The 24,670-nt window shown below is 44.2% G+C and overlaps 2 protein-coding genes across 2 annotated transcripts in view; both read left to right on the plus strand.

Annotated features, from left to right (window-relative positions):
• The first annotated feature begins 7,881 nt into the window (after nt 1-7,881).
• LOC121548968 (hairy/enhancer-of-split related with YRPW motif protein 2-like) lies at nt 7,882-11,190 on the plus strand. Its single transcript, XM_041860676.2, has 5 exons — nt 7,882-8,125; nt 8,538-8,616; nt 8,818-8,901; nt 9,058-9,139; nt 9,659-11,190. The coding sequence occupies exons 1-5, from the start codon at nt 8,043-8,045 to the stop codon at nt 10,333-10,335; spliced, it is 1,005 nt and encodes a 334-aa protein (XP_041716610.1). The 5' UTR covers nt 7,882-8,042; the 3' UTR covers nt 10,336-11,190.
• Nucleotides 11,191-13,333: 2,143 nt separating this feature from the next.
• pex7 (peroxisomal biogenesis factor 7) overlaps nt 13,334-24,670 on the plus strand; it is a 39,663-nt gene continuing 28,326 nt past the window's right edge. Inside the window, exons 1-5 of the mRNA XM_041860679.2 lie at nt 13,334-13,682; nt 13,952-14,009; nt 14,138-14,291; nt 14,532-14,609; nt 14,730-14,841. Of these exons, the coding sequence (XP_041716613.1) occupies nt 13,577-13,682; nt 13,952-14,009; nt 14,138-14,291; nt 14,532-14,609; nt 14,730-14,841 (508 nt within the window). The 5' untranslated portion in view covers nt 13,334-13,576. The remainder of the gene's footprint in view (nt 13,683-13,951; nt 14,010-14,137; nt 14,292-14,531; nt 14,610-14,729; nt 14,842-24,670) is intronic.

Consider the following 24,670-nt stretch of genomic DNA (forward strand, 5'->3'; position numbering starts at 1 on the left):
ACCTACAAACAAGCAAGATTTCTGGCTCTCACAGACCTGTAACTTCTTATTTAAGAGGCTCCTCTGTCCTCCACTCGTTACCTGTATTAATGGCACCTGTTTGAACTTGTTATCAGTATAAAAGACACCTGTCCACAACCTCAAACAGTCACACTCCAAACTCCACTATGGCCAAGACCAAAGAGCTGTCAAAGGACACCAGAAACAAAATTGTAGACCTGCACCAGGCTGGGAAGACTGAATCTGCAATAGGTAAGCAGCTTGGTTTGAAGATATCAACTGTGGGAGCAATTATTAGGAAATGGAAGACATACAAGACCACTGATAATCTCACTCGATCTGGGGCTCCACGCAAGATCTCACCTCGTGGGGTCAAAATGATCACAAGAACGGTGAGCAAAAATCCCAGAACCACACGGGGGGACCTAGTGAATGACCTGCAGAGAGCTGGGACCAAAGTAACAAAGCCTACCATCAGTAACACACTACGCCGCCAGGGACTCAAATCCTGCAGTGCCAGACGTGTCCCCCTGCTTAAGCCAGTACATGTCCAGGCCCGTCTGAAGTTTGCTAGAGTGCATTTGGATGATCCAGAAGAGGATTGGGAGAATGTCATATGGTCAGATGAAACCAAAATATAACTTTTTGGTAAAAACTCAACTCGTCGTGTTTGGAGGACAAAGAATGCTGAGTTGCATCCAAAGAACACCATACCTACTGTGAAGCATGGGGGTGGAAACATCATGCTTTGGGGCTGTTTTTCTGCAAAGGGACCAGGACGACTGATCCGTGTAAAGGAAAGAATGAATGGGGCCATGTATCGTGAGATTTTGAGTGAAAACCTCCTTCCATCAGCAAGGGCATTGAAGATGAAACGTGGCTGGGTCTTTCAGCATGACCATGATCCCAAACACACCGCCCGGGCAACGAAGGAGTGGCTTCGTAAGAAGCATTTCAAGGTCCTGGAGTGGCCTAGCCAGTCTCCAGATCTCAACCCCATAGAAAATCTTTGGAGGGAGTTGAAAGTCTGTGTTGCCCAGCGACAGCACCAAAACATCACTGCTCTAGAGGAGATCTGCATGGAGGAATGGGCCAAAATACCAGCAACAGTGTGTGAAAACCTTGTGAAGACTTACAGAAAACGTTTGACCGGTGTCATTGCCAACAAAGGGTATATAACAAAGTATTGAGAAACGTTTGTTATTGACCAAATACTTATTTTCCACCATAATTTGCAAATAAATTCATTAAAAATCCTACAATGTGATTTTCTGGAATTTATTTCCTCATTTTGTCTGTCATAGTTGACGTGTACCTATGATGAAAATTACAGGCCTCTCTCATCTTTTTAAGTGGGAGAACTTGCACAATTGGTGGCTGACTAAATACTTTTTTTCCCCACTGTATATCTGCCAGCCCATTGGGAAAGAGCAGAGCAGTGACTATCTGGGAGACGTCGTGGACACCTCTCCCTCTCCCTGTGTCTCTCTGTGGTGGTCAGTGTGAACAGCCTTAGATTCCTCTGGGTGATCCACAAGCCCGTTGATGACAGGTATTTTCCAGGCCTGGGCCTCTACAGCCACAGCTGCCCCTCCCAGTGTTTCCCGCGCTGAGTGTGTGAAGAGCCGCTGGACGTGTGGGTGATCAGGGCCTGCGAGCAACCAGCCACCCACCCTGGCCACCCCCCAGCTGCCCCCACGCACCCCGATAAGGGAGCTGACCCCTCTGTTGTCACATTCTCCAAGAGATTAGCCACGGTGGTTGGGGCAGATTGGACTGGGCTGCCTGGGAACAGAGAACCAGTGAGGAGAGGCAGGGGTCAAGCATGTGTGGTAGTAATGTTCTTCAGCTCTTATCTCTGATAAGGTGTAGAGCTGCCGTGTCTTCCCAAAAGTGATGGGGGACCGTGAAAAACTCGTCTTGAATTAGAATAGCGTTCATCTCAAGTCTGGCCTGAAATAGATGGCCATTCCCATGATGCAGCTGGGCTTCTAGAATTTTTGCTGTCATATGGAAATTGCTATTGCTTCTTATGATATTTATCATATTCTTGCATTTCATTAAACATCTGTAAAAGACAACTGAATGTATTCAGGTGCGTTTGCAGTCAATACAAGGCTTTATGTTTTTGGTTAGACTTTTCAGACTTCTTTGAGTGTTGGGCCAGTAACCGAAAGGTCGCTGTGTCCCCTGTAGCTCAGTTGGTAGAGCATGGCGCTTGCAACGCCAGGGTTGTGGGTTCGTTTCCCACGGGGGGCCAGTATGAAAAATGTATGCATTCACTAACTGTAAGTCGCTCTGGATAAGAGCGTCTGCTAAATGACTATAATGTAAAAATGGTTGGAATACCCAAGCCGACAAGGTGAAAAATCTGTCGATGCGCCCTTGAGCAAGGCACTTAACCCTAATTTGCTCCAGGGTTCCGTACTACTATGGCTGAACCTGGAAAACATCACATTTCACTGCACCTATCCGGTGAATGTGACAATAAACCTTTTTTTTTGACACATCAACGTCCACAGTTTCCATCCTTATCACTCATCACAAACCCTCAGCACTCGCCAGTGTGTGAACACTAGCTTATTGTAATTTCACAGGCATCCTTCAAAGTGAAAGAAAAGACAGTGATAGGACATTGGGGACACAGCCCATAACCACAATATTTAGCATTGTTTATCAGGAGCCAGTGACCGGCTGTATCAGTGTTGTGGCTCTAGCGGGTCATGCCCTGATATCGTCTGGCTGAAAGCTCCTTCCTGGACAGCCTTGTCGCTCCTCAGGGCCAGGTCAAGAGGGCCCAGACCCACCCCAAGGAGAGATGGCCTGTCTGGGGCTGGGGCTGGGCGCTGGAGGGGAGAGGTCAGGCGATTGTCTGGAGACCCTGAACATAGACGTCCTAGTGAAAACACTGTCTATGTAAAACCACTTGCATGACAAAAGTTAGCTATTATATTCTGTACTAATGGTCTTGGTTATTTTTTACTTTCTGAAGATCAAGCAAAGTGTAAGAGAAGCACGTGTGTGTGTTGTTTGGGTGGTGGGGAGGGGGGGTCCAAATGTACTGCTGCAGTGTCTGTAACTCTTACTGCTTTCTTGGTTTGTTTTCTCCTGTGAACCACAGTAGTAGACTATAATATTATTGGGAAGGTAGTTTCATTGGCTAAAGCGTGTCTTTTTACCAGACCACTGCTGTATCCTGCAGGCCGGGGCCGTGATTTCACAGTGGTCAGGTCATTTTATGCGTGGCTGATGACTTCCTCACTCCCAGCTGATAATTGGTTTTACACATTTACCACGGGAGTCCCTCCAGTGTAAATAGCGCATGTTGTGTGTGTGTGTGTGTGTGTGTGTGTGTGTGCATCCCCATGGGGCAACCATCACCAGGATCATTAAACATCGTAGTGGGTCTGGTTATAGGTTATGTGAACAGAAATCATCAATTTGTTGTTCCTTTCCTTCTTTTAGAGGCAAACACAACAATCAGTCACTCTCCATGTTTAACTGATTATTTTTTTACGTTTGAAAGAACATCGTAAACGTTTAATTTGGCAAGGGATGCCACTGCAATTCAAAGGTGAAATGGACAATGGGGTCTGGAGGTCTTGACAATGGGGTCTGGAGACATAGTAGGGAGACCCAATACTTCCTAAAGCATATATCCTGACAGGAAACTCAGGTCACTAGACAGGAAATAGAAACAGTGGAGTGGAGCACCTGTCTGTAATATGTCTATAAATATGTTCTATACCACTTCTTCCACTGGGATACCAAAGCTCTCTCACTGCTAAAAAACATTCTGCCACCAGAGGAGTGAATGTGCCCGTCCTCAAGCATTAGAGTTCTCTTGGTTTTATGAACATGCATTCCTACCCTATGGAATGATGCAATCTGGACACACCTTATCTGGACTAGGAGATGTCAATCCAGAATGGGGGATGATTTGTGGGCTGCTGAACAGAGCCTCTGAGCGTGTGCCTGCGAGGGGGAACTCCAGACGTGTTGCTTTTAAAAAGGACTGACAGAAATACAGCAGCGTGACAGGGTGAATGGCAGGAAGGGACCTATTATTCTGTGCCGTTTTGTTCCAGCGTTGGCCTGTACGACGCCTGGACCCCGTCTGCCATGTTCTCGTTTCCCAGGATATCCGACTCACGGCCGCCGCTCCGGCTAAAAGCCAAATATTTCACTCCTGAGACCCACAGCACTTCCTGATATAGGATGCACTTGCTTGTCTCTCTGTGACCTTAAACACTAATAAAGGGCCTATAATATGACTCTGGAGTCAAGAGGTTTGGAGTCCGCCCGCCCAGGGCATTGTCACAGTGACCGCTCGTTCCCACTCTCAGGGAAAATAAACAGAGGGTCGTTTGTCTCTGACAACTTGGACAACAATGAGGAAGAGTCTGGATTATTTGGATAGGACAGGATTGTTGTTTTAGCTAACCTGTTGTAATGATATACACTAATGTTTTGATTTTAAATGTGACGGATTCATTTATTGGTCTCAGATTGTTCTAAACACCCAGAACAGAAGTCTAGAAGACATTTAAATATTAAGTAGACAATTTATGGGGCTGAATCAATAACGATACAAGGAACCCAATATAGGGTTTTAACAGGCACAGCTCTAAGTTCCCTTCATAAGTAATGGATTTACTCATATTGGGAGTGGCGAGAGGGGACGTCCTTGTCGGAGCCCAAGAAAAGAGAGCGCAGGAAGTGGAGGTCCCGGTAACGGCTTATGTTACCATGAAGCAGTTAACTTGGTTTAAAGAACGCAACTCGCAGGTGACTAAGGGCAGCCTTGTGTTAGGAGGAGGGCTTGATACTGTGGCTGTTGCTGTTGTTTTCATTGTGTGCTGGGGACTCTGGGAGGGTAAGAACAATAATGCATGTAATGCTGATTTTGGAACGACTCCACACAGCCTTTCCCAGGCTGGGCAGCCTTGGGAACCACTGATACCATGGCACATCGGGCCGGGGCTGGGGCCGGGCCCCCATCACATAGCACAGGGGCAGGGGCTGGAGCATGGGGCAGGGCGGAGGACAGAGCAAGTATGTTTGGGATGACGAGAATCCTTCCTCCTGCATGGGAATGGACGACTCACACACACACACACTCTCTCACACACACTGACACACACATGTACACACTGTCTCCACACACACTCTCTCTCTTTCACACACAAACACACAGTCTCTCCCTCTCACACACACGCATGCACGTGCACACACACAGTACATTATGCCCTTGCGCACGTCACTCAAGGCTGGATCAGCCTCATGCTCAGACTATTCTAAGAGGTGACACCAGACATACTGTTTCAAGACACCGTCAAGGAGACTCGACGATGGCAGACATATTTCAACTAATATTTTCAAGTCATGTCTTGGGTTTTTATCAGTGGCACTTGTTTTCTATCTCCCAAGGATGGAACGTGAAAACAAACAGATAAAGGAGGAGGAGATGGAAGTTTTATCCCCCTTTTGGCAAATTAAATGTTCAACAATGTACACTGTTTTGGAGGATCTGGAGGACACGTGAAATGAATTGTCTAATACTTTGCCACTTGTGTTGCAAATGATAATATCAAAACTGCCTATGATATAATGTTCAATGGTCTTTGTGACCTGATATTGTTATAGATTTCCTTAGATAAATGTGGTCAGTTGATTACAACTAGTCATTAAACATGTTAAACATTTCCAGTAACACTGATTTGAAATCCCTTGTACGGATAACTTTCATCATGGGAGGGATTGGTAGGCTAAGTCCCAGTAGGACTACATGTTTTAATTACTACTCTATTCCCTGGGTCACACCTGAGAGAGCTTGTGCAGGGCACTGGGCTATGAGGGGGTGTTGACAGGTCAATTGGCCTATCTTCAGCAGGAGGTGGGTGTGGAGGAGTGAGGTGGGGGAGTAGAGACCAGCCTCTCAGACCCAGGAGGAAGAGAAGAGGGTAAAGAGTGTGCACGCTATGGACACAGTGCAAACCCACTGTAGCATTTTAATCACTGATGGTGATAGAAATAAAAACAAAGTTTGCAATATATTTAATCACACTTTTTTTTTCAATAACTATAAATAATTTTGAGTAATCTGTTTTTTTACTATTTTACTAAGATACAGTACTTTCCCTCTAGTAGTGAGGTTTGACTTGAAGTTGAAGTTATTTATTAACATATTTAACAAACAGGAATAAAAACAACCTGTTTACTAAAGATCTCACCAAAGAGATCACCTCTCTGTTGAAGCGAAGTTCTGAAAAAGAAATGAATGTGTGAAAGGTCAAAAGTTGCCCTCGCCCATTATGGAAGTGGTGCATTTATAAGCTTTTAGATCATGTGGGTTCAATTGGGCATACAACAAACACAAACAATGTGAAGAATAGGGTTACGAGCAGCGGTGTCGGCAGTGGGGGGGGGGAGCTTGGCTAGTGGTAACCTCCCTGTCGCACCAGCCCAGCCTGTGTTCCTGGCTGCATCTCACACGACGATTGGGTTTCACTGCAGTGTGGTGAGTTGTGGGAACGAGTCATCACACTGGCAGGCTGCCTGGGAGACTGTGCTACCCTCCACCAGGGGTTAGGCAGGAGTTACCTTTCTCATACAAACTGCAATGTGTTTAAAACAAGAAGCAAAATGTCTTTGATTCAATATTTCATTTTTTCTTTTGGATCCTCAATTATATTTACAACGTAATAATTTTGTTCAAGTTGTGTTTTTATTTGATCTTTATCCCAATGTATTTTATTCAGTTCCAAACAGCACTCCCTCTCTGTTGCAACTCTGCTTTGGGTCATAGGCTGCATGGCAGGCAGCCCAATTCTGAATATTTTTTCACTAATTGGCCTTTTGACCAATCAGATCAGCTCTGAAAAAGATCTGGTCATAAGACCAATTAGTGGAAAAAATATCAGAATTGAGCTGCCTATGTAAATGCAGCCATAGTGGCATGTCTCTAAACAGACTCAGTTCAGATGTGTGAAAATCTCTTTCCCCAAAACTCACATCAAATGTTCTTGGCTCCTCCATGTCTCCACTTACTATTTTTATAGTCCTTGATGTTGAGTAGACATTTTCAGTTCAAGACCAGGTGTAGACTCTTGACATTCTCCATGCAAGTCCATGATGTCATACACACTACAGACAGATAGACATTCCTTCCTTCCCCTCCCTGGGGGCAGATTAGGATTGCTGATGGTCTGGATGTTCAGTTCCACCATTTTAAACGTTCATATGATTATCTAACTTCTCTCAAACACACCATCCCTTTGTCAGCCATGTCATAGACTAATGTGATCAATTATGAAAAAGTATATCACTATATCTTTCCACATAGGCCTATAACTAGGTAAGGGATATGGCCTCTTTTTATGTAGGGAAGGACTTGGTCATGGTGAATAGGTTTCAGGAGGTGGAGTAGTTGCTCAGAGGAATTAATTTCTCACTGAAGATGAATGATTTCACCAACATTAACACAGACTATATATTTATTAATAATTATGTTGTTTTTATTGTTATCATCTTTTTTAGATGTATTATATTAAGCTCTCATTCACTATTTTTTCTTTGCTTTTTCAAGTTCATCTAACGGTTTTGCCACTGTAGTCTAATTGATTATTCCCTGCCATACACATCTGTTCTGTTATGGTTGACACAGTGCGCTATGTCCTGTGTATGTTTTGTCACAGTCCGCGTTGCTGTAAACAGTTTCTCACGCTTTTCGCAGCCCGCGGGTGTTTTAAAACAGTAGGCCTACTAATACTGGGCAGAGCCAATTATCTAGGGAACTTGGTCCAGCGCCGCGGCACAAACCTCTCTCTCTCGTCATTGCTCAGTAGCTCGGGGCGTGTTTTTTCTTCTGTGGGTGTTCCCAAGCAGGACGTGGGCGGCTACGCTGCCCTGCATCTGTGATTGAGGCTCCAACGGTTCGTGGGAAAGCTGTACAGAGGGAATTGTATAGGCACGGTCACCAGTCTACCTGGACGCGCACCCATCCACGGAGACGTTAGTAAAGACATACACTCGCCATCACCATGAAGAGGCCTTGTGAGGATAGTACTTCTGACAGCGACATGGATGAAACTATTGATGTCGGCAGTGAGAATAATTATTCTGGGTAAGTTCATTGAAATGATTTGGGTTAAATAATGGGTAAATATAAATCACAAATTGGTTAGGTTAGCCTTCATTTTCCGCGTGTGCGCCACAGGGGAAATGATGATGAAACTTTCAGTTGAGAAAAATTTAGCAAAAGTGCATGCAGAAAAAGTTTCATTCTGGTGTAAACCTTCAGGTGACAAGTGCAAATTCTCACCTTGTGTGGTTCGTGAACACATGCAGGCAATTTTGGAGAATTCTCTCCAAGGTATTTTGAATATAGAGGAGACTCTTGCTTGATCAGTGCATGCTACATGAGTGTTATCAAACGATGTATTGATGCATAAATTAGACATACTAAACTGTGTGGTTTTGGATAATTGCTCATCCGGAAAAAACTTCAACATATAGATTATGTTTGTCCCATGCAGACACAGCAATGGGTCATTTATTAGATGTGGCTCCCCAACAACAACAACCCAAGTTATGGCAAGAAAAAAACGAAGAGGGGTAATTATCTATTGAGTAGTTTATTACCATCATTATTATTATGTATTACTTATTATTCAATACTGTAGTATAAATGGCTTATTATTTAAACATGTATTTAATTATTGTCACATTATTGTTAACATTATTAGTAGTAGTATTATTAATAGGCCTTGAATTGTTATATTTCAAAGTATGCAATAATATAATTGTCTATCCTAGATCATTGAGAAGAGAAGGAGGGATCGAATCAATAATAGTTTATCAGAGTTACGTCGACTTGTCCCAACTGCATTTGAAAAACAAGTGAGTTTAAATTATATCCTCTCTGATTTCTAAATGGAACTTACACAAAAGTTTCATTTTCATCAAAACAATAACAGATAATTACATTTTGTGGGTCTTTTATTCGTAAAAAGTGATGAGAGTTCTAAGCTTCATACATCCTATTGCTCATTGCAGGGTTCTGCCAAATTAGAGAAAGCTGAAATATTGCAGATGACAGTGGATCACCTAAAGATGCTGCAGACCACTGGCGGTAAAGGTATGGAGTTCATTTGCTGCTTCTCTCTGCTTTCTGCTATACTGTGTAGTGAAATCCTTGCAAGCAGACCCCTTTGACAAGATTAAAAGAGTGGAAATCAATGCTAATGGCAGGGTTGAACTCGTGGGAAAGCGATGCTGGGACAAAAGGAGCACTTGACCCTGCATTGTGTTTGCTTTCATAAATCCGTGGGAGGGGAGAAGGTTGCATTCACAGGCTGCCCTGTTGGTGGTTTGTTTGGGGTTTCCAGTGAGCGTAAAAACGGGTGCACTGGGGAGACAAAACAAACATACAATCCTCCCAGCACAATCCAAGACTGTTAAGCTTATGCCTGGAGGCATAGCCAGAGCCCTAATGGTCAGCCTGAGAGACCAGCGTGTATCCATCCCACACCATTTAGTCTTCACTCCCATCAGCAGCTGCTGGCTACATTACAGCTCGTTAGAGGGACTGTCAGTATTTATCGTTGCTTGGCATTCACATTTTCACTGTCCCTCCTCTGTCTGTTTGTCTCTCTAGGGTATTTTGATGCCAATTCCCTGGCTATGGACTTCATGAGCGTGGGCTTCAGGGAGTGTCTGACAGAGGTGGCCAGGTACCTGAGCTCTGTAGAGGGATTAGACAGCATTGACCCCCTGCGCGTGCGCCTGGTCTCCCACCTCAGCACCTGCGCGTCCCAGAGGGAGGCGGCTGCCATGACCTCATCCATGGCACACCACCAGCAGGTGCTCCACCCTCACCACTGGGCCACCGCCTTCCACCCCCTCCCCGCCGCCTTCCTCCAGCACAGTGGACTGCCCTCCTCAGACAGCACCGCCAGCAGACTGTCTGTGGAGGTGCCCCAGCGCGGCTCGGCCCTCCTAACGGCCACCTTCTCCCACACTGACTCTTCTCACAGGGCGCCCTCTAATGGCAGCGTGGCACCCTGCGTCCCCCCACTCTCCACCTCCCTCCTGTCTCTCTCCGCCACCGTTCACGCGGCGGCCGCTGCTGCTGCGGCCCAGACTTTCCCCCTGTCCTTTCCCGGAGGATTCCCCATCTTCACACCTCACAGTGTGAGCAGTACAGCGTCTATGGTAGCTTCAGCTGTGAGCCCCTCCATATCCACCTCATCCACTTCACAGCAGAGCAGAGACCGAGAGAGCAGCAGCAGCAAACCATACAGACCTTGGGGAACAGAAGTGGGAGCCTTTTAAGTGTTTGACTTTTACAAGGTCTCAGTGTGGCTGGAGGCCTTCCACACTATACAGATAAAGGGACAAGATTGTTTTATTAACTATGGCTTTTTTTGTGTCCATAGACTTTTATTCCACCAGCTTATTTCATTTCTGGCTGTGTGCAAATTCAGAGAGAGAGAGAGCGAGAGAGAGAGAGAGAGAGAGAGAGAGGATAATTAGATCCACTTAAAATGTACTAATGTTTTATTTTATTAAAGAACAGCACTCAAATTAGACCTCTCTAGCCTCCATTTTCTCCCTCTTCAGTGTCAATTTGTTTTCATAATTTTCTTCACTGTCACTATTGCTTTAGTGCATTTGTTTCTCCAAAATTGGCTATTTTCAAAATCAGTGAAATGGAAACTAAATCCAGCAGAAGTTTTGTTTTGCTTTGATCTCAACTCTTGGTGGAAAATAGTGGGATTAACAATCACAAAGCAGTGTCTTTAGTTTGGAGTTGCTCTAATCAATCAAATGAAGAACGTTGGAGGAAGAACCAAAGGTTTTGGAGATAATAAGTCAACGCATGAATCAATGCAGTGTGTATCTAATCAAATCCATGAACTAACAAGTTTGTAAATATGTATAAATATTAGATTAACTAGAAGCAATATTGAAGATAGAGGAAGACATATTTGGTATGATGCACTTCAATTTGCTGCTGGAAAGACATGACAGGAGCTTTTTTCTTTATAAAGTACAAAAACAACACATCGCATATAGTGCTTCCAACTGCAGTTCAATGATACTACTGTAACTTGTTTGTCTTTTTATATAACCGGTTTCTATGCAAACAGCCCTCTATGGATGTCACTGATTAAACATTTTGTTGAATATTTGGCCACTCAGAGCATATTCTTCTTTGTTTTCACCACAGATCACAGTGTGTGTGCCACTGCCAATACTGTAATACCATATTAAAAGCTATTTTTTTACAAGTCACAAATTGAAGACCACAAAGTATATGTTTAATCTATTTTGGTGAGGGAAAATATTCATCTTTCCTGTTATGTGTTGTTGAGAGGATGGGAAAAACAAAACTCCCTAAGAGAGACACACATAAGTACAATTGCATAACTGGCACTGTCTGGCACTGCCTATACACAGTTGTAAATCAGTCACCAAAATGTCTCTAGCCTTTCCCATCAAAACTCACCCTGTTCTGTAATTATATCTACTATAGGGACCTATAGACCTTGACGTTTTAAAAGATATCCATTTCATGTGTCTATTGTGCCACTTTTAGACTGCACCTCTAGTTGATTGCATTGGTTAGCCTATGTCAATGCTTAATGGCATTCAAAGGGGAAAAAAGAGAATCTGTAAAGAGTCTGGTTCTGTTATTTTCTCCCTTGGAGAAAGAACTTGTCAACGCAAATGCAGGGTATCAACAGCCCTGACAAACCGCTGGTTTGGAACAGAAGTATAAAGGCAAAACAACTTTGGTCACTCCTCCCAAGATGGATCTTTATGCTGGCCTAATCCAGTCTCTTTATCCTGGGTCTGTTAGAAAGATTTACATTAGTAAATCACTGTCACACCATTAAATTCCTTAAAAGAAAAAGTATCAGCATTTCCAAGTGAATGGGGATTACGACAAACAGTGCCTGCTGCCCACCGACAATCATGGGAACAGCGCTCGGTCATAAATCCGCGGGTTATCTGCTTTGCTCCGGACTGGTTCTCACGCCGGCGCGAGCGCTTTGAAGTGCCAGTCATAAATCAAAGGCGCACATGATCCACAGAAACGTCAAATGGCCAATGCTGTGGGCTAGCCTGGGCTGGTCTGCACACCTTTTAGTAGGCTTCATCATCATCGTTTATCATTTGTTAAATCTAATGTTTATCGAGTCCATATGATTATGGTTATTTTGTGAAATAGTTTTAATCAACTTAATGCGGCAAAAATAAAAATCACATTGATAACTCAACGGATTTCATGTTCTTACTTAGATTTAAGACTGATTAAATATCAAGCCTAGGTAAGTAGGCCTAAATACCTAACTTTGTACTTCAAACTTTAATTGCCAAACACTCAACAATATGATCTAAGTCATACAATTATTATTATTTTAAACATTTGTGATGAAGTTGCAAAAAGTGATTTTTATTTAATTTAAAATAGTTATTGTGATTAGTTTTATCCCACCATATAAAGTTACCTAACGAAAAACAATAACTAGACCAAGACTAAAGAAACCTAACAATCTTAAATTGGACACTACAGGTGACCAATGAGATTCTTTAAGTTACATAAAGTAGAAGATGGTTGATACGTTCAAGTGAGTGATTGCAGACACCCATGGCAATGTCGCCACCTTGTGATGAAATTTATTAAACCATTGGATACCCATTATCCAATCCATAGACATGAATTTGGACCATAGAGAACCCAGATAATAAAATATCTATGACTGGGTTCTATACGATGATCAAAGTGGTAGCCTCAGTACCTGGTCAGCCTATTGCTCATAATGGGCAGATTCGATTATGATGAGCCGCGAGGCACCAAAGAAAGGCCCGTTATATCATAGGGCGAAAGTGGGTAGGGAGGGTCTCCCTCTCAAATCGAACAACAAGGCAGCATGTTGCATCGTCCAGAAACATAAGCTACATCTCTTTTCCATAAAATACATGTTTGAATATAAAGCTAAAAAGCAATCACTTTTGCATGTGAAAACAGAATCCTACTCATTACTCCACATGCTCCTACGTCACTTTGTTTTGTGTCGAATTCGCTATGGGCTTTGAACGGGGCACATGGCTCACGCTTGGGAGTAAGCCCTGTTCCAAAATGAATGCAATCAACTTTCACTCGGTGCAAAACATGCCTACACGGGCGATATTGATCGAACCCCCTCAATGATAACACAAGGGCTGTTTTGGGTTCAGTAAATCAGCGCTCAAAGGCATTCGGCCAATGAGGTGCTTGCAAGAAATCACTCACCAATCAGAAAGCTTGTGATCTTTGTTCTTCCGTGATGATCTCGCAAAACAAGGAAGTGTGGAGACCGTGCAGAAGAGATTAATGTTTATTAACAATATATATTTACGTTCCTGATGAATAAAGCTTTGTTACATTGTAGCCTATTGTATTTTCATAAAAGTATGCGCACACACAGCTATTTTGGGCAGGTTAAACATTACAACCAAGTGTTGCTCTGTTTGATGACGCAGTGACATAGTAGCTAGTACAACCCACCAAACGACTTGAAAGGTTATGAAGACGTTCAAATTCCCAGCTCGACACGGCTATGCAGTGGAGATATCACCGTTTATTCCAACACGATTGGCGTGTGCGACATCCCAGTATTATGGAATTGCAGGTGATTAAGCTGTGTAAACTATTCAATAAATTAGTCTCGTCACGAAGAAATCGAGTAGCGGGGCTCGGGAAAATGTCACATTGTGATTGACAGGTTGATAGGTGCTAGACTGCCAGTGTGTATTTATTGTGGATTACTGTTGGAGATTACAATATGACAGCCATTGTTTTTAGCTAGGTTCCATAGTGTTATCATGAAACCAAGACAAATTGTTGCAAATGAATGCAATTCTTACTTGCATTTATTCTAATTAAGTGTGTGTGTACAAGGATCTGGGACACTGCTTGTGCTGGAGCAGACCGAGACAGGGATCTCTCTTGTGAAAAGGTAATCAACTTTCCAAGTTGCATTTCTCATACTGACAGTTTGACAACAATACATCACACAGTCAACAGTCACTGAAACAACTCCGCTGGTGCATCCTCTCACCGTATTGCTACCTCTGTTTCATGTAGTTTTGACTGGAATGATGGTCTATTTGACGTGACGTGGAGTGAGAGTAATGAGCATATGCTGGTAACGGGAGGAGGAGACGGGTCTCTGCAGGTCTGGGACACAGCCAACCCCCAGCCCGGGCCACTGCAGGTGCTCAAAGAGCACACACAGGAGGTGGGCTTGTTACCTTGCATGAGTTTATCATCGTATTACCAATGTAACTATTATAAGCATACAATTTTAGGATCCCATCTTACAATGCGTTATTGTAATACTGTTGTAAGTACAGTATAATTACTAAATGACAATGTTATCACTGTAGCCTACTGGTCCATGCATTATCAATGTGTGAATTTTTTTGTTGTTGCTTTGCTGCTAGTGTAGTTTGAGTTGATGGACTTCCTGTTCTCCCAGGTCTATTCTGTGGACTGGAGTCAGACCCGGGAGGAGAACCTGGTGGTGTCAGGTTCGTGGGACCGCACAGCCAAAGTGGTGCGTTTCAACATGGTGGTGGTAGTAGTGGCTTCACACACACGCACTCATAGTCAAACTGGATTGGATGAAAAATAGCATGGCTTAATTTTTTTATGAGTGGAGTTGTTGTTCCAACAGTGGGATCTCAGCCATGGCGGCCAGTCGCTCTGCACCCTCCAGGGTCATGAAGGGGTCATCTACAGCACACTGTGGTCTCCTCACATCCCAGGGTGCTTTGCTTCAGCATCAGGTGAGTACAGTTATACTTCCCTTGGTCACTAATGCTTCGGATATTACATTAGTTAAAGTATAATTTAAATTCTCTAGGTTGATCGAGGTTTACAAAATCAAATACTAAGGAAGTCTCTAGGTTTTGCTCGCCTGAGGTAGAGTACCTTATGATAAGCTGTAGACCACACTATTTACCAAGAGAGTTTTCAACTATATTTTTCATAGCTGTCTATTTACCACCACAAACCAATGCTGGCATTAAGATTGCACTCAATGAGCTGTATAAGGCCATAACTAAACAGGAAAATGCTCATCCAGAGGCAGCGCTCCTAGTGGCCAGGGACTTTAATGCAGGGAAACTTAAATCCGTTCTACCTCATTTCTACCAGCATGTTAAATGTGCAACCAGAGGGGAAAAAACTCTAGACCACCTTTACTCCACACACAGAGACGCATACAAAGCTCTCCTTTGCCCTCCATTTGGCAAATCTGACCATAACTCTATCCTCCTGATTCCTGCTTATAAGCAAAAACTAAAGCAGGAAGCACCAGTGACTCGGTAAATAAAAAAGTGGTCAGATGATGCAGATGCTAAGCTACAGGACTGTTTTGCTAGCACAGACTGGAACATGTTCCGGGATTCTTCAGATAGCATTGAGGAGTACACCACATCAGTCACTGGCTTCATCAATAAGTGCATCGATGACGTCGTCCCCACAGTGACCGTACGTACATACCCCAACCAGGAGCCATGGATTACAGGCAACATCCGCACTGAGCTAAAGGGTAGAGCTGCCGCTTTCAAGGAGCGGGACTCTAACCCGAACGCTTATAAGAAATCCCGCTATTCCCTCCGACGAAACATCAAACAGGCAAAGAATCAATACAGGACTAAGATTGAATCGTACTACACCGGCTCTGACGCTCGTCGGATGTGGCAGGGCTTGAAAACTATTACAGACTACAGAGGGAAGCACAGCCGCGAGCTGCCCAGTGACACAAGCCTACCAGACGAGCTAAACCACTTCTATGCTCGCTTCAAGGCAAGCAACACTGAAGCATGCATGAGAGCACCAGCTGTTTCGGATGACTATGTGATCACGCTCTCCGTAGCCGATGTGAGTAAGACCTTTAAGCAGGTCAACATTCACAAGGCCGCAGGGCCAGATGGATTACCAGGACGTGTACTTCGAGCATGTGCTGACCAACTGGCAAGTGTCTTCACCGACATTTTCAACATGTCCCTGACTGAGTCTGTAATACCAACATGTTTCAAGCAGACCACCATAGTCCCCGTGCCCAAGGACACTAAGATAACCTGCCTAAATGACTACCGACCCGTAGCACTGACGTCCGTAGCCATGAAGTGCTTTGAAAGGCTGGTCATGGCTCACATCAACACCATTATCCCAGAAACCCTAGACCCACTCCAATTTGCATACCGCCCCAACAGATCCACAGATGATGCAATCTCTCTTGCACTCCACACTGCCGTTTCCCACCTGGACAAGAGGAACACCTACGTGAGAATGCTATTCATTGACTACAGCTCAGCGTTCAACACCATAGTGCCCTCAAAGCTCATCACTAAGCTAAGGATCCTGGGACTAAACACCTCCCTCTGCAACTGGATCCTGGACTTCCTGACGGGCCGCCCCCAGGTGGTAAGGGTAGGTAACAACACATCTGCCACGCTGATCCTCAACACGGGGGCCCCTCAGGGGTGCGTGCTCAGTCCCCTCCTGTAATCCCTGTTCACCCATGACTGCATGGCCAGGCACGACTCCAACACCATCATTAAGTTTGCCGACGACACAACAGTGGTAAGCCTGATCGCCGACAACGATGAGACAGCCTATAGGGAGGAGGTCAGAGACCTGGCCGTGTGGTGCCAGGATAACAACCTCTCCCTCAACGTGACCAAGACAAAGGAGATGATTGTGGACTACAGGAAAAAAAAGAGGACTGTGCACACCCCCATTCTCATCGACGGGGCTGTAGTGGAACAGGTTGAGAGCTTCAAGTTCCTTGGTGTCCACATCACCAATGAACTATCATGGTCCAAACACACCAAGACAGTCGTGAAGAGGGCACGACAAAGCCTATTCCCCCTCAGGAGACTGAAAAGATTTGGCATGGGTCCTCAGATCCTCAAAAAATTATACAGCTGTACCATCGAGAGCATCCTGACTGGTTGCATCACCGCCTGGTATGGCAACTGCTCGGCCTCCGACCACAAGGCACTACAGAGGGTAGTGCGTACGGCCCAGTACATCACTGGGGCCAAGCTTCCTGCCATCCAGGACCTCTATACCAGGCGGTGTCAGAGGAAGGCCCTCAAAATTGTCAAAGACTCCAACCACCCTAGTCATAGACTGTTCTCTCTGCTACTGCATGGCAAGCGGTACCAGAGCGCCAAGTCTAGGTCCAAAAGGCTTCTCAACAGCTTCTACCCCCAAGCCATAAGACTCCTGAACAGCTAATCATGGCTACCCGGACTATTTGCACCCCCACCCCATCTTTTTACGCTGCTGCTCCTGTTAATTATTTATGCATAGTCACTTTAACTCTACCCACATGTACATATTACCTCATCTACCTCAACTAGCCGGTGCCCCCGCACATTGACTCTGCACCGGTACCCCCCTGTATATAGCCTCCCTACTGTTTATTTTATTTTACTTCTGCTCTTTTTTTCTCAACACTTTTTTGTTGTTGTTGTTTTATTTTACTTTTTATTAAGAAATAAATACATTGTTGGTTAATGGCTGTAAGTAAGCATTTCACGGTAATGTCTACACCTGTTGTATTCGGCGCATGTGGCAAATAAAATTTGATTTGATTTGTTTATGTGACTGTGATCATGGGGGAAAAATACAGCAATTAATTGTAATGCCGTATCATCACCACATGGTGTCACTAAAGCTCTAGTTCTGATACACTGGTCTTTGGTGCTCTGCCTCTGAAGTGGTGTACTACTGCTGCTAATCAGTACAAATGGAGCCTTTCATATTAAGTATTTTCTTATTGTTCAGTTCTGAATTATAGAGTAGAATATAGTAACTTATGCTTCTAAAAGGTTAAGGCCTACACTCATTATTATTGCTGTTTATGTTATGCTAGAGGGCCAATCAAGCACTATCCACAGTTTCTGTGCTCTTGAAACGTTCAAAGAAAAGAGGTTTGGTATTTTACAACATAACAAATTGACTTTAACAAAAGATCAATGGATTTACCTGCATTTAGCGTGAGTGCTTATCTCCATCAGTTATCTGGATCATGTGACCTACAGTGCTCTTGTGCTGCTTGTGAACATGACATTGTTTCTATTAGAAAACAGACACATGCTCCTCTGCTCACAGGCAGCTGCCACACTGTGATCTCATCTAAACATGAGCCGTTTAGCCTACAGCGTCCTCCCTCTCCCTCCCACAGTCAGTTCCCAGTCGCAGCACTCTAGGGCCGGGTGCTAACAGGGTTTGTCACCGCCGATAAGTCTTGGGCCCTGATGGGTATCAGAGCCTCTCTGTGGAGACCATATCAGAATTAACCAGGCTCTGTTTGCGCTGCCATAACTTTATTTTAAGTGGCTGTCTTGTAATAGCCTACAGTCTGTGTTCCAGTGTTCAGACAGTGTTCAGCCAGGGAAAAGTGCAGTAGTCACAAGAGAAGATGTGAAGTCATTGTACTATCCCAGCGTGCAAAAATAGGCATGGGACGTCATAAGGACGTTGTTTTTGAGTGTAAATCATGTTTTCTTGTTAAAGGAACATCCAATTTTTCAAGTGTTCAAATATTGTCCAAAATATTCCCACTGGGTTGAGTGGGTTCATGTATCAATGTAAAGACAAATCTGTGTGCGAAACTGTGAAATGTAATACACAAAACATTAAACCAGGGTATTTATTGGTTTATGAATCTACTCTTACCCATATCGGGGGTCTCTCTCTTTTTACAGATGTATCAGTAAAATATGTAGGTTTATAAGGGAATGCCATAGGCCTATTACTAGACAGATACGTGTCAAAGATCATGAATAACAATTATTTGATAGAGGGGATAGTTACCTTTGTAAGAGCTGGGGGAATTATACTGAACAAAAATATAAACACAACATGTAAAGTGTTGGTCCCATTTTTCATGAGTTGATTGAAAAGATCCCAGAAATGTTCCATACGCACAAAAAGCTTATTTCTCAAAAATGTTGTGAACAAATTTGTTTACATCCCTGTTAGTGAGCATTTCTCCTTTGCCAAGCTAATCCATCCACCTGACAGGTGTGGCATATCAAGAAGCTGATTAAACAGCATGATCATTACACAGGTGCACCTTGTGCTGGGGACAATCAAAGGCCACTCTAAAATGTGCAGTTTTGTCACACAACACAATGCCAAAGATGTCTCAAGTTTTTTGGGAGCAATCAATTGGCATGCTGACTGCAGGAATGTCCACCAGAGCTGTCGCCAGATAATTGAATATTCATTTCTCTACGTCGTTTTAGTGAATTTGGCAGTACGTCCAACCGGCCTCACAACCGCAGACCACGTGTAACCACGCCAGCCCAGGATCTCCACATCAGTCTTCTTCACCTGCGGGATGGTCTGAGACCAGCCACCCGGACAGCTGATGAAACTGTGGGTTTGCACAACCGAAGAGTTTCTGCACAAACTGTCAGAAACTGTCTCAGGGAAGCTCATCTGTGTGCTCGTCATCCTCACCAAGGTCTTGACCTGACTGCAGTTTGGCGTCATAACCGACTTCAGTTGGCAAATGCACACCTTCGATGGCCACTGGCATACTGGAGAAGTGTGCTCTTAACGGATTAATCTCGGTTTCAACTGTACCGGGCAGATGGCAGACAGCGTGTATGGTGTCATGTGGGTGAGCGGTTTGCTGATGTCAACGTTGTGAACAGAGTGCCCATGGTGGCAGTGGGGTTATGGTATGGGCAGGCATAAGCTACAGACAATGAACACAATTGCATTTTATCAATGGCAATTTGAATGCACAGAGATACCGTGACGAGATCCTGAGGCCCATTGTCGTGCCATTCATCTGCCACCATCAAATCAATTCAAATTGTATTGGCCACATGCGCTGAATACAACAGGTGCAGACATTACAGTGAAATGCTTACTTACAGCCCTTAACTAACAGTGCATTTATTTTTAATAAAAAAGTAAAATAAAACAACAACAAAAAAGTGTTGAGAAAAAAAGAGCAGAAGTAAAATAAAATAACAGTAGGGAGGCTATATATACAGGGGGGTACCGGTGCAGAGTCAATGTGCGGGGGCACCAGCTAGTTGAGGTAGTTGAAGTAATATGTACATGTGGGTAGAGTTAAAGTGACTATGCATAAATAATTAACAGAGTAGCAGCAGCGTAGAAAGATGGAGTGGGGGGTGGGGGTGGGGGGGCAGTGCAAATAGTTTCAGCATGATAATGCACGGCCCCATGTTGTAAGGATCTGTACACAATTCCTGGAAGCTGAAAATGTCCCAGTTCTTCCATGGCTTGCATACTCACCAGACATGTCACCCACTGAGCATGTTTGGGATGCTCTGGATCGACGTGTACGACAGCGTGTTCCAGTTCCCGCCAGCAACTTGGCCCAGCAACTTGGCCCAGCCGTTGAAGAGGATTGGGACAACATTCCACAGGCCACAATCAACAGCCTAATCAACTCTATGCAATGTGTCATGCTACATGAGGCAAATAGTGGTCACACCAGATACTGACTGGTTTTCTGATCCACGCCCCTACCTTTTTTTTAAAGGTATCTGTGACCAACAAATACATATCTGTATTCCCAGTCATGTGAAATCCATAGATTAGGGCCTAATGAATTCATGTCAATTGATTGATTTCCTTATATGAACTGTAACTCAGTAAACATTTTGAAATTGTTGCATGTTGTGTTTATATTTTTGTTCAGTGTATGTGAAGATTGACTGAAATCACATAATCATATCTGTTCTGGTGTTCAGTGATCGCTGCTGGCTTGATATCAAAATATGATATACAGTGGGGAAAAAAAGTATTTAGTCAGCCACCAATTGTGCAAGTTCTCCCACTTAAAAAGATGAGAGAGGCCTGTAATTTTCATCATAGGTACACATCAACTATGACAGACAAATTGAGGAAAAAAAATCCAGAAAATCACATTGTAGGATTTTTAATGAATTTATTTGCAAATTATGGTGGAAAATAAGTATTTGGTCACCTACAAACAAGCAAGATTTCTGGCTCTCACAGACCTGTAACTTCTTCTTTAAGAGGCTCCTCTGTCCTCCACTCGTTACCTGTATTAATGGCACCTGTTTGAACTTGTTATCAGTATAAAAGACACCTGTCCACAACCTCAAACAGTCACACTCCAAACTCCACTATGGCCAAGACCAAAGAGCTGTCAAAAGACACCAGAAACAAAATTGTAGACCTGCACCAGGCTGGGAAGACTGAATCTGCAATAGGTAAGCAGCTTGGTTTGAAGAAATCAACTGTGGGAGCAATTATTAGGAAATGGAAGACATACAAGACCACTGATAATCTCCCTCGATCTGGGGCTCCACGCAAGATCTCACCCCGTGGGGTCAAAATGATCACAAGAACGGTGAGCAAAAATCCCAGAACCACACGGGGGGACCTAGTGAATGACCTGCAGAGAGCTGGGACCAAAGTAACAAAGCCTACCATCAGTAACACACTACGCTGCCAGGGACTCAAATCCTGCAGTGCCAGACGTGTCCCCCTGCTTAAGCCAGTACATGTCCAGGCCCGTCTGAAGTTTACTAGAGTGCATTTGGATGATCCAGAAGAGGATTGGGAGAATGTCATATGGTCAGATGAAACCAAAATAGAACTTCTTGGTAAAAACTCAACTCGTCGTGTTTGGAGGACAAAGAATGCTGAGTTGCATCCAATGCACCATACCTACTGTGAAGCATGGGGGTGGAAACATCATGCTTTGGGGCTGTTTTTCTGCAAAGGGACCAGGACGACTGATCCGTGTAAAGGAAATAATGAATGGGGCCATGTATCGTGAGATTTTGAGTGAAAACCTCCTTCTATCAGCAAGGGCATTGAAGATGAAACGTGGCTGGGTCTTTCAGCATGACAATGATCCCAAACACACCGCCCGGGCAATGAAGGAGTGGCTTCGTAAGAAGCATTTCAAGGTCCTGGAGTGGCCTAGCCAGTCTCCAGATCTCAACCCCATAGAAAATCTTTGGAGGGAGTTGAAAGTCCGTGTTGCCCAGCGACAGCCCCAAAACATCACTGCTCTAGAGGAGATCTGCATGGAGGAATGGGCCAAAATACCAGCAACAGTGTGTGAAAACCTTGTGAAGACTTACAGAAAACGTTTGACCTGTGTCATTGCCAACAAAGGGTATATAACAAAGTATTGAGAAACTTTTGTTATTGACCAAATACTTATTTTCCACCATAATTTGCAAATAAATTCATTAAAAATCCTACAATGTGATTTTCTGGATTGTTTTTTCTCATTTTGTCTGTCATAGTTGACGTGTACCTATGATGAAAATTACAGGCCTCTCTCATCTTTTTAAGTGGGAGAACTTGCACAATTGGTGGCTGACTAAATACTTTTTTCCCCCACTGTATCTGGTACAAAACCCCATGATGATGTGTATTTCTTCCTTAATATACACTTCCCGTGATCCCCCAATGACCTGCCATGAAGGGGGTACAGTAGAACAGTATAATAATTGTGATGACAATGGTTTTAGTGTGTGAGACATTTTATACATAGCTTCAGGGGCTAGCCATTGACGTTTATTACCCTGGTGCATGTCCACCCCCCACCACACACACACACACTCAAACACACACACACACACACACACACACACACACACACACACACACCCTAGTAGGCTATCTATGCTTCTCTCTCTGCATCTCGCTCAGTAAGGCAGCATACCCCGAGAGCCATTAGCTATGATAACACAGCGAAGTGTTGATGGAAGATCCCCCTTTTCCTATTAAAACCTTGACACTGAAGGCGTTACCAAGCAGGTAATGAGAAGTGGGTGAAAATCAATAGGAGGGCTGTGAGGCATGCACACAGATCCCACAGCACAGCTGTATTTGTCCATGAGAGCGATAGGAGAGGGGAGAGAGAGGTTTGCAGGATGCTGCCTCAGCAGGGGTACACAGTAATAGATGCGATGTGAGTGAGATCTGGTGGTAACCCCACAACAGCAGAGGCCAGAAAACCTGCAGTCAGACACTTGATCCAGAACTGCGCATTGTCAAAGCTGCCTTACAGCCTTCCAAAATGACAGTATCTCAGTTCCGCAAACTCTGTATTGGCTAGGTTTGTTAGAGATATATCAGTGCCATATAAATGAATGATTGCATTTTCTGTTCCTAAACAGCAGCCGCATTTAGGTAAGTGATGTGCAGTTCACGAACAATTCGTTTTACTCACTCGATAGTCATGATTTGTTTTTCTGAGTGACTCGTTATTTTTTGGGCGTTCGTTTCACGTGCTGGCCATAATGAATTCTACTGCAGGATTAATACGCGCTCTTTCGGTGACTCCGGACACGTGCTCCGACCAACAACTGTCTGTCATATGCGCGCAGGCAAAATAGATCATGCTGCACACAATGCTGGCACTTGCTGATTAGTGCTTATCGGGAACTCCCATATTCTCTCTCTCGCTCCTCCAAGATGGGCCACGGCGACAAGGCCTGCCTGCTTGCAGCATCTTGGCAGGGATGAAGCAGAGCTTTACAGACAAGTGGCTTTGTGAGGCTGCAATCTCCACCAGGGATCCATTTCACTGTAATTAAAAATGTGAGCAGAGCCCTGAGCGAACCACAAATCAATGTTGCTATTAAACACCAGCATCTAGGTCATCCCAGCCACTGAATATTGACCTAACTAATCTCTCAAAAACTCTGGAACAATGTTCATTCATCTCCTCCTTCCCTTCGCCGTGATTAATAAGCCGCTTTCATAATTGGCTAAGGTTTTTTTTCCCGGTCCATTCTGAAAAGCCATGAAGGAATTCATTTTCTTCAGTGGTTTCAGTCAATAGGAGTGACAGTGGGAGTTAGTCTGTGAGGTTGCTGGCTCTCTTCGTTAATGGGAACGTAAGGCACTCTGGACAGGAGATATGAGGAATTCAATTGTACTGCTGTACATTTCTATTGTGCCACTGTATTAAGAAATGCTGTTTCCCCTTCCACTGGGCCATAAAACCATTCAAAATAAATCAAATTGTATTGGTTGCAAACACATACACTATATTTACAAAAGTATGTGGACAACCCTTCAAATTAGTGGATTCGGCTATTTCAGCCACACCCGTTGCTGACAGGTGTATTAAACCGAGCACACAGCCATGCAAACATTGGCAGTAGAATAGCCTTACTGAAGAGCTCAATGACTTTCAACGTCGCACCGTCATAGGATGCCTCCTTTGCAACAAGTCAGTTCATCAAATTTCTGCCCTGCTAGAGCTGCCCCGGTCAACTGTAAGTGCTGTTATTGTAAAGTGGAAACGTCTAGGAGCAACAACGGCTCAGCTGCGAAGTGGTAGGCCACACAAGCTCACAGAACGGGACCGCCGAGTGCTGAAGCACGTAGCGCGTAAAGATTGTCTGTCCTCGGTTGTAACACTCAATACCGAGTTCCAAACTGCCTATGGAGGCAACGTCAGCACAAGAACTCTTCGTCGGGAGCTTCATGAAATGGGTTTCCATGGCCGAGCAGCCGCAACACAAGCCTAAGATCACCATGCGCAATGCCAAGCGTCGGCTGGAGTGGTGTAAAGCTCGCTGCCATTGGACTCTGGAGCAGTGGAAACGTGTT

This window comes from Coregonus clupeaformis, chromosome 33 (assembly GCF_020615455.1).
Source record: "Coregonus clupeaformis isolate EN_2021a chromosome 33, ASM2061545v1, whole genome shotgun sequence".
NCBI lineage: Eukaryota > Metazoa > Chordata > Actinopteri > Salmoniformes > Salmonidae > Coregonus > Coregonus clupeaformis.

Bases quoted from the DNA above. Each gene is read 5' to 3' on its own strand.
- LOC121548968 (XM_041860676.2), top strand. From the start codon at position 8,043: ATGAAGAGGCCTTGTGAGGATAGTACTTCTGACAGCGACATGGATGAA. The intron at 8,126-8,537 runs GTAAGTTCATTG...TGTCCCATGCAG, and splicing joins AGTGAGAATAATTATTCTGG to ACACAGCAATGGGTCATTTA. The intron at 8,902-9,057 runs GTGAGTTTAAAT...TGCTCATTGCAG, and splicing joins CAACTGCATTTGAAAAACAA to GGTTCTGCCAAATTAGAGAA.